The sequence below is a fragment of the Corvus cornix genome, chromosome 1A (genome assembly GCF_000738735.6).
Source record: "Corvus cornix cornix isolate S_Up_H32 chromosome 1A, ASM73873v5, whole genome shotgun sequence".
Lineage (NCBI taxonomy): Eukaryota > Metazoa > Chordata > Aves > Passeriformes > Corvidae > Corvus > Corvus cornix.
The window spans coordinates 37,171,734-37,186,330 of record NC_047057.1 but is presented as its reverse complement, the minus strand read 5'-3'; the positions used below and the strand labels follow the sequence as shown (position 1 = coordinate 37,186,330).

Here is a 14,597-nt window from a genome sequence, read left to right as displayed (position 1 = left end):
ATTTTTGGAGTATTTTACTTTTTAATCAGAGACACTGTGTATTATAGTGGCTTCACTAGACAGGATAGGTTGCAGTGCTAAATATATTGATGTTCTTAATTGTATTCCTTAGTTATTAGGGAACGTTGACTGTTGTCTTGCAGGATGAGAAATGTGACAGTCTGTCTTTGAATTTCAGGGAATTCATTATCTGCCATACTGGATGGAGAAGGACGGCTAACGTTTCTAAATAGGGGAGAAGATTATGTAATGACAATGCCATATGCCCATTGTAAAGGTAGTGGGTTTTTTTCGTTCTCTAGATGGCAAAGTTATGAGAAAAGAAGTTTGTTATTCTAAATAGTTAATTATTCTAAATAATGTACTGTGTTGGATTCAAACTTGTCAGCTGAGAAGAGTGTTCTGAATATTGGCAACAGTGGTGGCTGTAGGCTTCCACATATTTTATCAGGAGAAAAATACATGTGTTGTTTAAGCCATGTTTTAATTTTTGACACAGAGAAAGATTTTTTTTTTTTTCATATATAGTAAGAGATAGTAAGAGCGTGTGTGTGTATATATATTTATATAGTAATCTGTCACTACGTTACATTAATTTACTGTTTGAGTTGCCTTTTTTTAGAGAAGCTTTGAGCTTTTCCAATATTTTCCTCTTGTAAACATCAAAGGCAATGTAGTATCTATACCATAGTTTGATTTGATTGTAAATCATGAACATTTGTCTTTAGTTTCACTATGGGAAATGGGTCAGTGCTTTGTAAAGCTTTCTGAAAGGTCGGTAATAGCACAAAATAGATTTCAGAATTGCTCATTTTTAAGCTGTAGCTTATTCAGTATTGTCTACCCCTGTACTCCAGAATGCCCTTTCAAAATAGCTAGAATTCTCTTTCAGAAGCCTGACTGTAAAGTCACCAAATATAATACTTTCTTCCTTTGAGATATATGAAGATCAATTAGCAGAAATAGGTAATCTGAGTTTAGATTTTTCTCTTTCCATTGTTTTTTAATGTTTTTAATATTGTGTTGTATTTTTTTTATACCTTTGATGGCAAAAATAATACTGAACAGTTAAAGCACATAACATATACACATACATTCAAGTCAAACAGGAAGAAGGAGAATTAGTGTTACTAATAAAGCTGATAGGGAGAAAGGTAGAAGGATATGCAGGGAAGGCATATTTGCACATGCATCCAGTGTATGTAAAATACATTCAGTGATTCAAACACTGGATTGCAGGGGGAAAGATAGTAATCATGGGAAAGCAAGTGTACTCAGCACTGTCACCCTTGTACTTTCAAAAGTCTTTAGGGAGTGATCAGAGTTGTTGTATATTGGTTGTCCATGAATGTCTTCACCTGTAGCCTGACTGTACATACTGCTTCTTTTTGAGTGAAGTTTTTCTTTGCTGTCTTTGTCATAGATTATTTTCTTGTCTTAACCTCAGAAGCTTCCCTCCTCCAGTAATCTCCAATAAGACTAAACATCACCCTTGCTAGAGCCGGCAGCTTACGCTGCCAAAGATACGTCTTCATAAACTGTTTTTCTGCTTATCTGTAATTCACTTGGATCTTTTTGTTTCTGTTTGGGTTTTCTTATTTGGCAGAAAGATCGTGATTATCATTAGGAAAGGCCATCTGAAAATACCATTTTTCCTCTGGCATAAGCATGTTTACTCTAGGAATTGTACCCAAGTAACTTAAAGGTTTTGTTCAGTTAAAAATACTCATTTTAGCTGTTTTTTTGTTTTTGTTTTTTTGTTTTGTTTTGTTTTTTTTTTCTCTTGCAGGAATTCTTTATGGAACAATGACCTTAGAGCTTGGAGGAACAGTCAACATCACCTGTGAGAAAACTGGCTACAGTGCAACAATTGAATTCAAACTCAAGGTTAGTAAGAGCTGTGAGTGGGCGCAAGAAGCAGAATGAACATCATGTCCACTCACATAAGATAAACAAAGGTTTCTAAACTACTTCTAGATGGCTTCTGAAAATTGCATTTGCCATCTTTGAGGCGGAAACTGATTTAAAGCTGAAAAAACAGTTTTCAAGAAGTGTGCACGTGGAGAGGGAAACTGCATTCAGTTGAAATTATAGGGGAAACATAAAAGTTGGGAGGCTGTGTTAACTGACAATTTGCCTTGTCAGTCCACAGGATACATGTGCAGCCTATGAGAAGGCCAGAGAAAATCCCTGGCAATCGTTGTTGTTTCTACAAAAGATAATCTCTAGTAACAAATGGTCCTTGGCAAAGCTGTGAAATTAGTGCTGCAAACGACTGTGTCCTTTGGGATATCATTGTGTCACTGTTTTCTGCATTATTTTCTGTTTTCTTTCCACATTTCTTAGACAGTACTTATACTCAGCAAATCTTTTAAGAAGAAGGGAAAAAGAAACTACTTACTCTGGTTTTATACTTCTTTTGGGGATTGAATAGGCAGAAGATACAATATTAAAGCTATCAGGGCTGTTTACAGCACATTTCACAAATTCACATTTTCCCGTAACATTAAACATATGAACAAAAATCATATGTTATTCAAATAAACATGAAACCATTTCTTTTTGTTTTGCAGCCTTTTTTGGGTAACAATGACAGTGTTAACCAAATATCAGGGAAAATTAAGCTTGGCAAAGAAGTTCTGGCTATTTTAGAGGGTCACTGGGTAAGTAGTGAGTGATGCTCTTTTATAAATGCTGGCTGATGGTTGAGACAGGTTAAAATAGCACTTAAATACAAAAAAGACTCATGTTTACAAAAAAGCTAAGTACTGCTTTTGTAGAAAGTATTCAAGAAAGTATAGAATCAACATTGTTCTATTTGCAGCTGTTAAAAGGTGGAAAAATGCACATTTAAGTAGTTTAGGAAGAAAATGAAATGTTGCTTTACAATGAAGCTTGCAAAATATTTTGGTATATGCATTAATTCAATGAAGAATTGTTATGGCACCAGCATGAAATATTTAAGGTTGTTTCAGTTCTGGTGAGGTGACATAGCATCCCTTGGTTTTGGGTGTGGTAATGATTCCATCGCATCACTGTTCCAAGCTAGAACCTAGCACAGAGGGCAGAAATTGAATTTTGAAATTAGCATATCTAATTATTCTTAACTGCATGCATTCAAAAGAAAATAAATTCTTATTACAAAAAAAAAGGCAATTATTCCTTGCTTTTTTATTTTGGCCCTCTCTGAGATAATTACAATTAAAGTAACAATCATATCTGTTACAGGACAGTGAAGTTACTATTAGTGACAAGAAGACAGGTGTTTCAGAGACATTCTGGAACCCAACATCTGATATGAAGCAGCGTAGGTTACCTAGATACACTGTGAAGTTTGAAGAGCAAGATGACTTTGAGTCAGAGAAGTAAGTTCACTTTAGAACCATGTATTTATTTTGCCAAAATAAAACTCATAGTCTTCTCCAAATTATAAGCAAATTATCATTACTTTCCCATGTTTGGTGATACTAGCCTTTGATGATAAAAGAAAGTAAGACTGTTAAATATAAGATCATTATTTATAAACCTTACAATCATGGAAATCTTGACAGAAATGTACATAAAACATCTGTTAAAAATGGTAATATTGTCTTTGGTGGGTGATGGTAATATTCTCTTTGGAGGGTGGTCCATTTACTTAGCCTGTAATTGAGGAAATTGTTTGCAATTATTTCTGTCAACCAGATTGTGACTCTGGTGACTCTGTATGTTGTTCATTTGTCAGGCTTTGGCAACAAGTGACAAAAGCAATAAATAATAAAGACCAAACAGAAGCTACTCATGAGAAATACATTCTGGAAGAAGCTCAGAGAAAGAGTGCCAAAGAGAGGAAACTTAAGGGTGAAGAGTGGACATGCAAGCTGTTTGATCAGGATTCAGTCACAGGAGAATGGCACTACAAATATGCTGAGTGAGTCCTGGAGTGCTTGGTAATGTTGCTGAGCCACTTCCTGTGGTTTCAGGAGCAAAAGAACTGAGACACAGAGCTTATTTATGTATAATGACATAGCTGTGCTATGTTCTAGATTTTTTTGTGGCATGGCACTTTGGGGTGCACTGTCCTCCCTTTTTCCCCCCTTAGACTGACCAGAACAGCTACACAGATTTCCCAGACTGGAAAATATGGTACCTATGGGCATACCAGCTGGAAATCAGAAAATCTTGTACCTGAAAATCAGAGAAACCTGTGCTTAGTTGGATTGAGCTATTTAATTTGTTACATATTAGAATAACTCTGAGAATAGCAGGTTTACAGCAATAGTTAATGCTGGGACCAGTGGTTCTGCCTGGCTGTCAAATATGCCCTGCACATGAGTGTGTGTGAATCAATTTGTGTGATGCTCTAGGTCAGAAGATGAAGATGTAGCTGTCTCCCTGATTGCTGGAGGGATGCATTCTGTGTCCTCACCAATGTTGCAAAAGTCCACTTGAAGCTGAGCCCTTTACTAGTGACGGTTTTCACAGAGCACCCAAGTTCTGCTGATTTTTTTTTTTCAGTACCCAGCATGCTTCTGTATTGTAGGGATTGTAAAAGTAAAATAGCCAAAGATGATACACACAGAGTTAAGTAACTTTGGAGTTACTGTAAGTAACTCCAAATGCTGTAAGTATATTCCCATGGCTAAACCTGGGAGGCCTTTACCTTTCTGTACAGGAATGGCAATACTGAGGTCATGGCCTAAGGGTATGTACAGGGAAGAGTATGAGATTCCTGAGTACTCTACACGTCTCCAGCAAATTTGCAACTTGGAGGTTTCCTGGAACCAAACAAGGAATCTGTGTATTTATCAACTCTCAGTAAATTTATTTTCCATGAATTTCATTGGTTTCCTGTTAAGTTTGTGCACACTTTCACCTCTGAAAACATCCTGCAGCAGGGAAATTCCCCAACTAGACTAAATGCTCTGTGAAGCACCCTGTCTTGGTTTGAACCTTCTAGTGCTGTTGATGCCTCTTCCTGCTGGAAGAGTTATGAACGGTCCAGCTGAATTGACTGCCCATACTCTTGAACCCTGTGTAAAACCATTAGGAAAAGGACAGTACTTGAAATCTGTTAGACTGTCCTCTGCAGCTTTAAGACCTGTCTTGTTAATCTGCATTATTTCTGGTGTCCTTGAGGCCTTGTGGTTCAAGGATGTGCCACAGAAATTTTGCTATGTGCTAGAAAGCAGTCTGCACTGTCAGCATTGCCTGGAAGAAGCCTCTCTCTCCTTTTAAGCATATAATGCTGGCTCACCACCTGCTCCATGTAGAGAGCAGTCTTCTGCACTTACTATGAAAGATGTGTGCAGTGAGCTGGAGCATTTGTTAAGGTATCTGGATTATGGATTTAGGCATCTGGATTACAAATACAGAAGAGAGCAATGCCTAGTTCTTAACCCAGTTGCCTCAGATGACATTTAATTCAAGTCAGGTTAAGCTAAGATGTAAGTGCAGGTCCATGTTCACAACATCTGAAACAGCTACAACTATTTAAAAGGCATACGGAAGGACACGAAAGGAAATCCATGCTTAATCTACTCTCACTAAAGCTGTGTGTCAGAACATCCTTCCTGCAGCTCACTTGCAGTTTCTGTCCTGAAAAGCCTGTGATCAGCGGAGATGTTGGTATTTGCCTTTGGCTGCTTGTTGTTCTCTAATGAGCTATGTCTCTCATGCTGTTGTGGTTTTTTATAAATTCTGTATTAGGCTGTAATTGGAAAAGCACTCCTAAAAATCAGAACAAGAAAACTGCATATCTCATTAGTGTCTCATGACACTAGTCTTGATTACCATTAGCCACTAAGGGATGGAAGCAGGTTTGAGGTAACTGATTCTTAAACTCGCCTTCCTAGGCATTTTTTAAAAGAAAAAAAAAGAAAACTCAACAGAAAGCAGTTAAATATTTTTAAATTTGTCTAATTTCCCAGTAGTTCTAAAATAATAACTGTATCTGAAGTAGGAAATCTCTCCATGTTTGCAAATACATATGATCGGCAAAAAAAGATACATAATGATATTGGTTAATATAATAGTTTATACTCGGCCAGCTGGCTGGGGGTTTGATCTGGACATGAAGTTCATTTTTTGGCCCTATTTTGGCCATTTATTGGCCCTTCAGGTTAAGACTGGACCATAGGTAGAAGATAAGATCGTAACACCATGTCTGATTTCTCTATAGGGAGATTTTTTGCCTCTTCATACTGAGTAGTTTCTGAGCAAGGAAATATTTCTTATTTAAATTGCTGTAGTGTTAATAATATTCTCTTTGTCTAGTACCAGACCATGGGACCCTTTGAATGATATGATCCAGTTTGAAAAAGATGGCACAATCCAAACAAAAGTTCGACATCGGACACCAATGGTATGTTCCAGTTCTGACAGCACATGCAAGATCCAGGAACTTGTATATGTTGCCCATTATGTGTATAAAGATCATCAGAGCATTGGGATTGATGGGAAATGCTATTATCCTACAAAAATGTTGTTTACACAGTCCAAACAATGTCTTTCACTTCTGTGTTGCATCCTAAGTGGTAAAAATTACTTGATTGGATACGAAAATAAAATACACAGACTTGAGCTCAGCAGTTTAATGTGTATTTTCCTTAAATGGGAAGATGCACAAAATTCAGACTGCTAATACATCGAAAATTTTAACTTGGACTTCTATTAGATATTGTGCTTTTAACTGTCACTGTTGGAATGTGCTGCTTTGCTAGAGTTCTGGTTCTCTGGAAATAACATAAATTTATCAATTTTAGGTTACTGTTCCAAAAATCAAACGAAAGCCAGCCAGTCAGAAGAAAGGAGAGTGTGGTTTCTCCTCCCCAGAGCCTGATAACCAGGATTCCTCTGGGAGTGAAGGTACAAGAAGATACATTTATGTACAGAAATAATAAATTTATTTGACATCTGAAGAGTTCAGTGTCGTGCATACTCTTCTTATCTCAATGTTTTTACTATGCTTTAGTTCTATCCAACATGAAGCACATTCTGGAAAACAAAAGGAGCAGAATGGCTCATGTTTTTAATTGCAGATTTTCTAGTCTTTTTAAATGCAGTGTAGGTAGGCTTAAGTGCTGCACATATTTACTACCTAGGGAAAAAGAATAGTGTTCGTAAACTCTTTCCTTTCTTAAAAGATTAATTGTTTTAATTTGTAGATTAGTACGTGGCTAGAGGGTAGATTTTTGTTGTTGATAATGTTTGCAGAAGCTAAACAATATGGCGAGTGTTTAAAAGACATTTCAAGCACTTAAGTTGCTGTCCTTCTGTGATATAGGTGACTCTGAAATTAAGTTTTCAATAGAAGCTAGCCAGAAAACTTTCTTCTCATTTTTACAACAGGCTTAGTTTGTCATTCATACTTTGTTCCTTTTATGGCAGCAGTGACTTCAGTCAATTACATCTGACTTTTGTATCCTTCTAGCACAACTTCTGAAGCATAATACAAGAATAAGGAAAAAAGGGGCAGACCTTGGTGAACTGCAGAGTGCCATTGAGTCTATAAAGGAAACACAGGAAGACATTAAGAGGTAGTACTACTTAAAAACTAATTAAAATGGTTTATAGACTAGTAATTTCATAGCTTTTTTTTTTCCCCATTAGAGGCTGGTATGTATCTTTACTCTTCTCTAATGTTGATTGCTCATTGATGTTTCATAGTTTTCCTCTAAAGCTGCCTTCTGTAGGGAGCCCTAACATAGTAGAAAATGTCTAATTGTCCAGTTTGTAATTTACAGGATACTGTTTTCTATCTTACAGGGAGATCATGGCGCTACGAAATAGAGTCACTTCTAATTCATCACCCTGGGACTACCATTCCTTGCAGTTTAAGCACTGTGTCTTCATTATACTCATGGTTCTGCTACAGCTTATCATTAATTTCTTGTTCAAATAAGTATGAACAAGGGCCTTCTTGAACTGGAATGATCGAACTGTTACTGGGGACCATATTTTAAGCTGGACTTCAAATGATGCAATATTATGTAAAAGAACTGTGTAGCAACAACTTACAGAACTTTGCCTCAGCGTTCATGGTTCAGAATCATACTTCTGTCTACCCAGTTGCAGTAAGAATTGTGTAAGTGCCAGTACACTCTTTCGCCTGGTGTGTGCCTCTGTCTCGCAGTCATACGACATCAGCCTTGTGTTTATATTGCGTCATACGCTGTACTGATGAATCTTCACCACGGAATAGATCAAGTTAAATACTCAGAGGTCAGACTCTGTAGGTAGGATGGGATTCCTGTTATGGTAGAATGATAAACAGGCATACTTCATTATATATAAACCTAGCATTTTTGTAACAAAGGAACTTTTGAAGTAGTCAGCAGCTTTTGTAAATGGCATTGGGTGTTTGGAAGTAAACTTTTGCTTAAGGTCAAACAAATACATTATTATACAAAAAATTGTGAGTATTAGGAAATGGCAAGTAAAAAGCTAAAGTCTTTGGGAAATCTGCGACATAATGTCCATGATTTGTTTTGGAAGTATGAGGTTTTTATCCTGAATTACTAAAGGCTTGTAAGCCAGCTGTTTTATAGTTTAAAAAATTCAGATTCATCATAAAAACATTCCTGCATCTACTGTACAAAGCACATTTTTAACAGTACAGCACCGAGGAAGGTACTGTCTTGGTCTGCTCTCTCTCATGATTTGCAAGTATCAAGGATTTCTGGTATGTTTGTAAGTCTTCAAAAGTCTACAGCTTTGAATTTACATTTGTGTATGGCCATGTCACAGTAAGCAGACAGACTGCTGACGCCAGGACTCATGGTTATTTTTGAAACAAAATGTGAAGATGAAGAGGTGTGCTTAGTGTGTAGCTTGAGCTGAATCTCCAAAAGAATAGGATTTGGGCAATGTCATGAGTACACTTGCAAATGAAAATGTATGTGTTTACACAGGGAAAGCTCAGAAATTTTGTGATGGCTAACATCATATATCTCAAAACAAATGAGAGGAAAATCCAAGTGTTTGTGAAATCCTTCCTTACTGCAAGTGTATACTACTTACCAGAATACATGGATGCACCTTTTTAGTATGCTGTAGCCATACAAATTCATGCGAAGCTTAAGTTTCAATTCAAAACCAGGGTTTCTAACATTTTTTATTTGAAGAAATATAGGCATGTATAGAATTTGTAAAATTCCAGCAAAAAATGTAGTGCGGGTGTTTATCTGGTGAGTTCCCTGTGCCAGTCAAGCATACCAAGGCAAAAAGGGGCTGTAGAATTGTATTTTCAGTACCCCAGGTGAGACAACAGGACACAATGTGAAGGACAGCCAAGTTCGTTTTCAGAGGATCAAATCCATCCTGGGCAGTGGAACAGTTCAAAAGTCACGCTTAACTTTTTGCCATGGCCACGTTTTATCCCTCTGCCTTGGACAGCCTACCTGACTCTCCAGGTGATCTGCCTTTCTGTTCTGCATCAGTCTCACTAGTATTTAGTGAAAATACTGTTTACTCGTTTATCTATCCAGCTTCCACACACCTCCCCTTCTCTTTTACCTTTCCTCTTCCTTGGGCCTCAGCTGCATAAAAGTTAATTGTGTAAGCAGTGAACTGCAGCATATTTATTACAGCTTCACATTAGCATGGTTTGGTCTTGAATAATTTTTCTGGAACATGGTATATTAGCCAGATCTTGTAGCTATGGGCAAGACCAAACCTGGTTGGACTTCTATTAAATCTACATCTCATAAGGTAAAATTTGTGAACGTAGAAAATTCCTTCATAAACAACAAAAAAAAAAGATTACAAATGCCTCAGTCTCTAAATGGAAACTGAAGTTGTCATCCATGCATGAAATGGCATTAAGAAAGCAGAGTATTGTGACATTGACTTAGTGTTCTCAGCCTGGAATTTGGCCATTCATTATTGCATTCAGATGGCAACGCTTCCCTTGTCTTAAGATCCATTACAAGCCTTTAAACATATTCTGAACGTGAGAATAATCCAATGAGTGAGATTTAGGCAATAACTTCAATCCCCTAAAATAATACTCTGCTAAATTTGTGGTGTTGAAACTCTTGACTGATAGTTACAAGCTCTTATCTCCCTTGTAAATAGAAGTGTCCTTCTGCCTTTTCAGGCTGATTTTTAAAATCACTTCTATTCAAGAGCAGTGAATAACACAGTCTGCGTGCATTTTTACATGAACCGCATGGTAGTGACTGGATTTGACCCAGCCAGTTGGCTGGCAGCTTGGTGTTAGACATTGTCAGACTAAAAAGATGCTCCACAGCTGAAGTTCATGCTCAGCTCAAGGCAGGTAAAAGACTTGAACAGAGCGAAACAAAATCCTTATGCTTGTTTTCCTTTTCAACTTATTTTTTAGAGTTGAATTCTGTTGAAGAAGTGTTTTTAGTGATGATCTGGAAAGGTAAAGAATATGTGATGAAACGTTTTGAAAAGTAAAATTGCAGACTTCTGTGAGACCGTATGATAAATTCTGAAAAGTACAGTGAAAACCTAGTAATTCTTATTTTGCTGGGTTTTGTATGATGTTCCCTCATTTGAATAGAACAAAGTAACTTCTTCCCTAATTTTTACTGTACAGTTGGTCACAGATGTGTATGGATCATTTTCTTTAGTGCGTCACCATTGTCCTCTTTAGCCATGATGTACAGCAGATCTTGACTTACTACCTGCTTAAGACTGAGCTCTGCACATACATAAAAATTGATTGTACAGTTTGCAGATGTTTGAGGGCTGTGGTCTTCTACTAATTTTTAAAGTTTATAACAGCACGTTTTCACATTTGATTTCCAAGTCCTGTTTTGTTTGGGTTTTTTTTCTTGTACAGGAAATATCTGCAGAATTTATTGCCATGTGGTTTTGTTGGGTTGGTTTGTTTGTTTTCGGATGCACTCTATGCCTTTAAGTTGCCATTTAGGTACAGGTTGCCTGATTGGGTACAGACGACCTAAGATGAGAAAAAGTAAATATGCCATGTGAAATGCAACAAGTATCATTTTCAACACTAGATGATGTTTCTTGAATTTCACCTGTTGATTCCTTTTAAATAGTTGATATTACTTGATGAGGGCATATAGCCCGGTTGTCATGTCCTTCCTTCCCCTTGTGAAATTCCACAAATTCTTTGAAAGGTTATCCTGTAAAATGTAATGGTTGTGGTTTCTTCTTTTTTGTTGTTTGCTGTCCTTCTGTGCCTTTGGCAATTTTTTTTTTTTTTTTTTTTTTGCTAGACTTGTGTTCATGAAACAGATTTGTAATTCTTGTTTCTTGAAGGCTGTTATTTTTGGCTATTACCATTGTTTGTGTAAATAATGTGTAACAAAAATCCTGTACGTCCCTTAAGTTTTAATTATTTTCATTTCAAGAGTACCCGCAAATCACAGCACATTTAGCAGATATTCAAGTATTGTAAACAGTGCCTTCTTGATGGGTTTCTATGCTGTTCTGAGACATGTAAAGATTTGTCAAATTTGTGCCATATGTAATATCAGACCTTTTGTGAGGGCTGTTGTATTTGAGAACTGATGTTCCTGCTTAGTCAGACTGGGGCGGGGGGGGGGGGGAATCAGCTCTTTCTGGCTGGTGAACCGAGAGTGGAGGATTTTGGATGGTGACAGTGAAGCTGCACTACGTTGCGGTAATACAGAAATAGTTCGAACGTCAGGGCGCGATTATTTGGGCTTTCTCTCTAACTTTTTCTCTTTTATGCCCTACCCCGGCCTTTCGCTCTGCCAAGCGGGAAAATCAGCCCTCAGGACACAGCGCCCGCTTTCCCGTCCCGTGTGTCCCGCCCTGTCCGACACCCGGGATCACCGCTTTGTGGGAGGGATCTGAACTGTTACGGGCCGCCTCCAATAAAGATGTGTCGCACCTCCGCGTCTCTGGGCTCTGTGCACCGCTCCCCGGCCCCGCTCCCCCTCCTGCTCCTCGGTCGCCGCAGCCCGGCTCCCGCTCCCCGCGTCCCCCGGTCCCGCCCCTCAGCCGCTGGCCGGGCGCGGCCGTGACGCGCGGCGGGCGGAAGGGGCGGCCCGGGCGCGGCGGCCATGGCGGCGGCCGGGCTGGAGCCGCTGTGCCAGGAGGCGGCGGCGCTGGCGGGCGCGGTGCGCGGCGCGCTGGGGCCGCGGGGCGGGCGGGCGCTGCTGCTGCGGCCCTCGGGTGAGGCGATGCCGACGCGGGACGGGCGGCGGCTGCTGGAGGCGCTGAGCCTGGAGCCGCCCGCGGCCAGGTACCGCGGCGGGGGGGCCGGGCGGGGCTGCTGGGGGCGGCTCCCTAACGCTGCCCGTGTGCCCGCAGGGTGATGGCGGCCCGCGCCTGCAGCCACCGCGCCGCGACGGGGGACGGCGCCAAGAGCTTCGTGGTGCTGCTGGCGGCCGTGCTGGGCGGGCTGCGGGCGGCGGGGGGCGGCGCCGGGCTGCGGCGGGCGCTGCGGGACTTCGAGGCGCAAGTGCTGGAGCGGGCGGCGGCGCGGGGGCTGCGGCGGCACCTGCGGCCGGCGCCGCCCGAGCAGCTGGAGGCGCTGCTGGAGCCGTACCTGGCCGGCCGGCTGGGCCCCGGCGAGCGGCAGCGCCTGGCGCGGCTCTGCGCCGAGCTGTGCCGCCGCTGCGCCCCGAGCGCCGCCGCCCGCCCGCAGGCGCTGCGGCTCCTCGGCCGGCGGTTCCCGGAGCTGCACGCCGCCGTGCCCGGCCTGCCCCTGGCGAGCTCCAGGGTCCGCCCGGCATCGTCCTCCGCAGGGACTTCGCTGCTTACTGCCCGGCGGACGGGGAGCTGCGGGCCCTGCTCGTCACCGAGCCGCTGCGGCCCGCCTGACGGCCCCCGGCGTCGAGTTTGTTGTAGACTCTGAGGGTCAGTATCAGGCTTCCCTGCGCTGGGTCACTAGGAGGACAGAAGCCTTAATGAAACGCTTGCAGAGCAACAACGTTAAGCTTTTACTGTCGAGTGCGAAGCAAGAAGAAGTAGTTATCTACTATGCCAAATTATATGGTGTGTCTGTGGTTGAGTGTTTATCGTCGGAAGAAATGGCCCTTATCAGTGAAATCACCGGCGTCTCCCCTTACGCATCTTTCGGTGATAACATGGACAGAGAAATAACCGAAACTGCTGCGGTAACGTTTTGCCTGCCCTTGCTGCTTATCTCCAAGAGATGTGTCCACATTGGCTTCAGCAGTGTGTGCGCCTTCCAGCCCCATTGCCTGATCCTTTGTGGGCCGGTCGATGGCGTTAATGAGCAGCATGCTGCTGCTTTACAGGAGGCGTTCACAATGCTGCAGCAGGTGTTTAAAACAGTTGATCAGAGAGAGGAATGGAAAGCGGAAGGTGAAAGCCAGAGTGAAGCCTCAGATGTTTGCACTTGGCATTTTTCAGCTGCTCAGAAACAACTGGTAACAGAAAATACTTGTAATAGTAACCAGGTTTCTGAATGTCAGCTGAAAGCACTTAGTGATGAAACAAAAATTTTAGACCCTCATAAAAGTGATCTGCTGGTCCACAATCAAAAGAACCACAGCACTGCTGTGCTAGTGGCACATAACACCGATATAGTCACTGTGTGTGAGTGCCTGCATGGTGGCAAAGGTCTAGAAAAAACATGTTGCCATATCGTTCCATTTAAAGAGGAGGAGAGTTGTGTAGGTATTGCACAGGATTACTCCAACTCCCTCATAGAAGCGGGACCAGTTTTGCCAGTAGGAGGTTACTTTGAAATCCTGTTACATTATTATATTCAGGACTATGCAAAACAGTGTCAGCAGTCAGAGGTAACTGTTGTGTCTAACGTGGTTGCTGATGCTTTGCTAAGTATTCCCAAGGCCTTGTACAGGAGGGCAGAACGAGATGGCTTTACCAAATTCTATCTTGAAGCCATTAATTCGCTCCGGAAAAATCAGCCACTGCCTGTAAATAATGAAGGCTTAGAGTCAGTGTATTGCAAATACCAGTTAGTCATTTCAGTTCTTCATTGTGTTACAGAGCTTCTCTCTGTAGACTTAATAATCGGTATTAGGCGGCCGCTCCAAAGAATTGAGGATTGTGACTCAGAAAATGACTTTTGAAATCGTTAATAAAGACTGATTTTGGTTATGTGTTGTTTTCTTGTGTCTTCTTGTCAAATGGACATGTCTCAAAATTCAATGCTAGAGAGTAAAAGATGTCTTTTAGACCTAATGTGCTTCTTCTCTTAGAAGAAAAAGGCTAACCAGCTGAGACTGTGGAAAACTGGGTTGTAAACAACATGAACTTGACATTTTGAGCATGAAAGTGTAGCTGATTTCCACTGCAGAAGATGTGCATTGCAGTCTCCATTCACATGCTGAGGATCCTGTGTACATTCAAGCCGAGGATGGACTTGGCCTCTTTTGGTGGATTGAGTGTTTTCACAAGCTAGATGTGATTAGTTTTCTTGGCATGTTAAAAGTTGCCAGTATGACACGAGCCACTGAACTTGCAAGTTACAAACCAGGGGGGGGATTTTTTTTTAGCCTTCATAATTAGCCAGATTAAATGTTTTTTTTTTTTAATTAAAATATTTTTAATACATCGTGGTTTTGAATATAAAGGGAAAAACATAACTGTTGTTAGCCTGTTCAGCACTGGGGCAGGCAGCAGTAAGCCACTGTGGTGTATCCCAATGAAGAATT

At 41.0% G+C, this 14,597-nt stretch overlaps 2 protein-coding genes across 10 annotated transcripts in view; both read left to right on the top strand.

Annotated features, from left to right (window-relative positions):
* Positions 1–11,839, top strand: part of OSBPL8 (oxysterol binding protein like 8) — an 84,966-nt gene extending 73,127 nt beyond the window's left edge. For all 9 annotated transcript variants that reach the window (XM_039570281.1, XM_039570280.1, XM_019279844.3 and 6 more), the window contains 9 exons: positions 179–277; positions 1,790–1,887; positions 2,574–2,663; positions 3,229–3,365; positions 3,725–3,910; positions 6,256–6,343; positions 6,744–6,846; positions 7,412–7,517; positions 7,747–11,839. In XM_039570281.1, coding sequence (XP_039426215.1) covers positions 179–277; positions 1,790–1,887; positions 2,574–2,663; positions 3,229–3,365; positions 3,725–3,910; positions 6,256–6,343; positions 6,744–6,846; positions 7,412–7,517; positions 7,747–7,882 — 1,043 coding nt within the window. In that variant the 3' untranslated portion in view covers positions 7,883–11,839. The remainder of the gene's footprint in view (positions 1–178; positions 278–1,789; positions 1,888–2,573; positions 2,664–3,228; positions 3,366–3,724; positions 3,911–6,255; positions 6,344–6,743; positions 6,847–7,411; positions 7,518–7,746) is intronic.
* A 169-nt stretch (positions 11,840–12,008) lies between these two features.
* BBS10 (Bardet-Biedl syndrome 10) lies at positions 12,009–14,040 on the top strand. Its single transcript, XM_039571078.1, is given in 4 exon segments — positions 12,009–12,190; positions 12,259–12,671; positions 12,674–12,763; positions 12,766–14,040. Coding segments are annotated over 4 exon segments (1,932 nt in total). The 3' UTR covers positions 14,013–14,040.
* Positions 14,041–14,597: the final 557 nt, after the last annotated feature.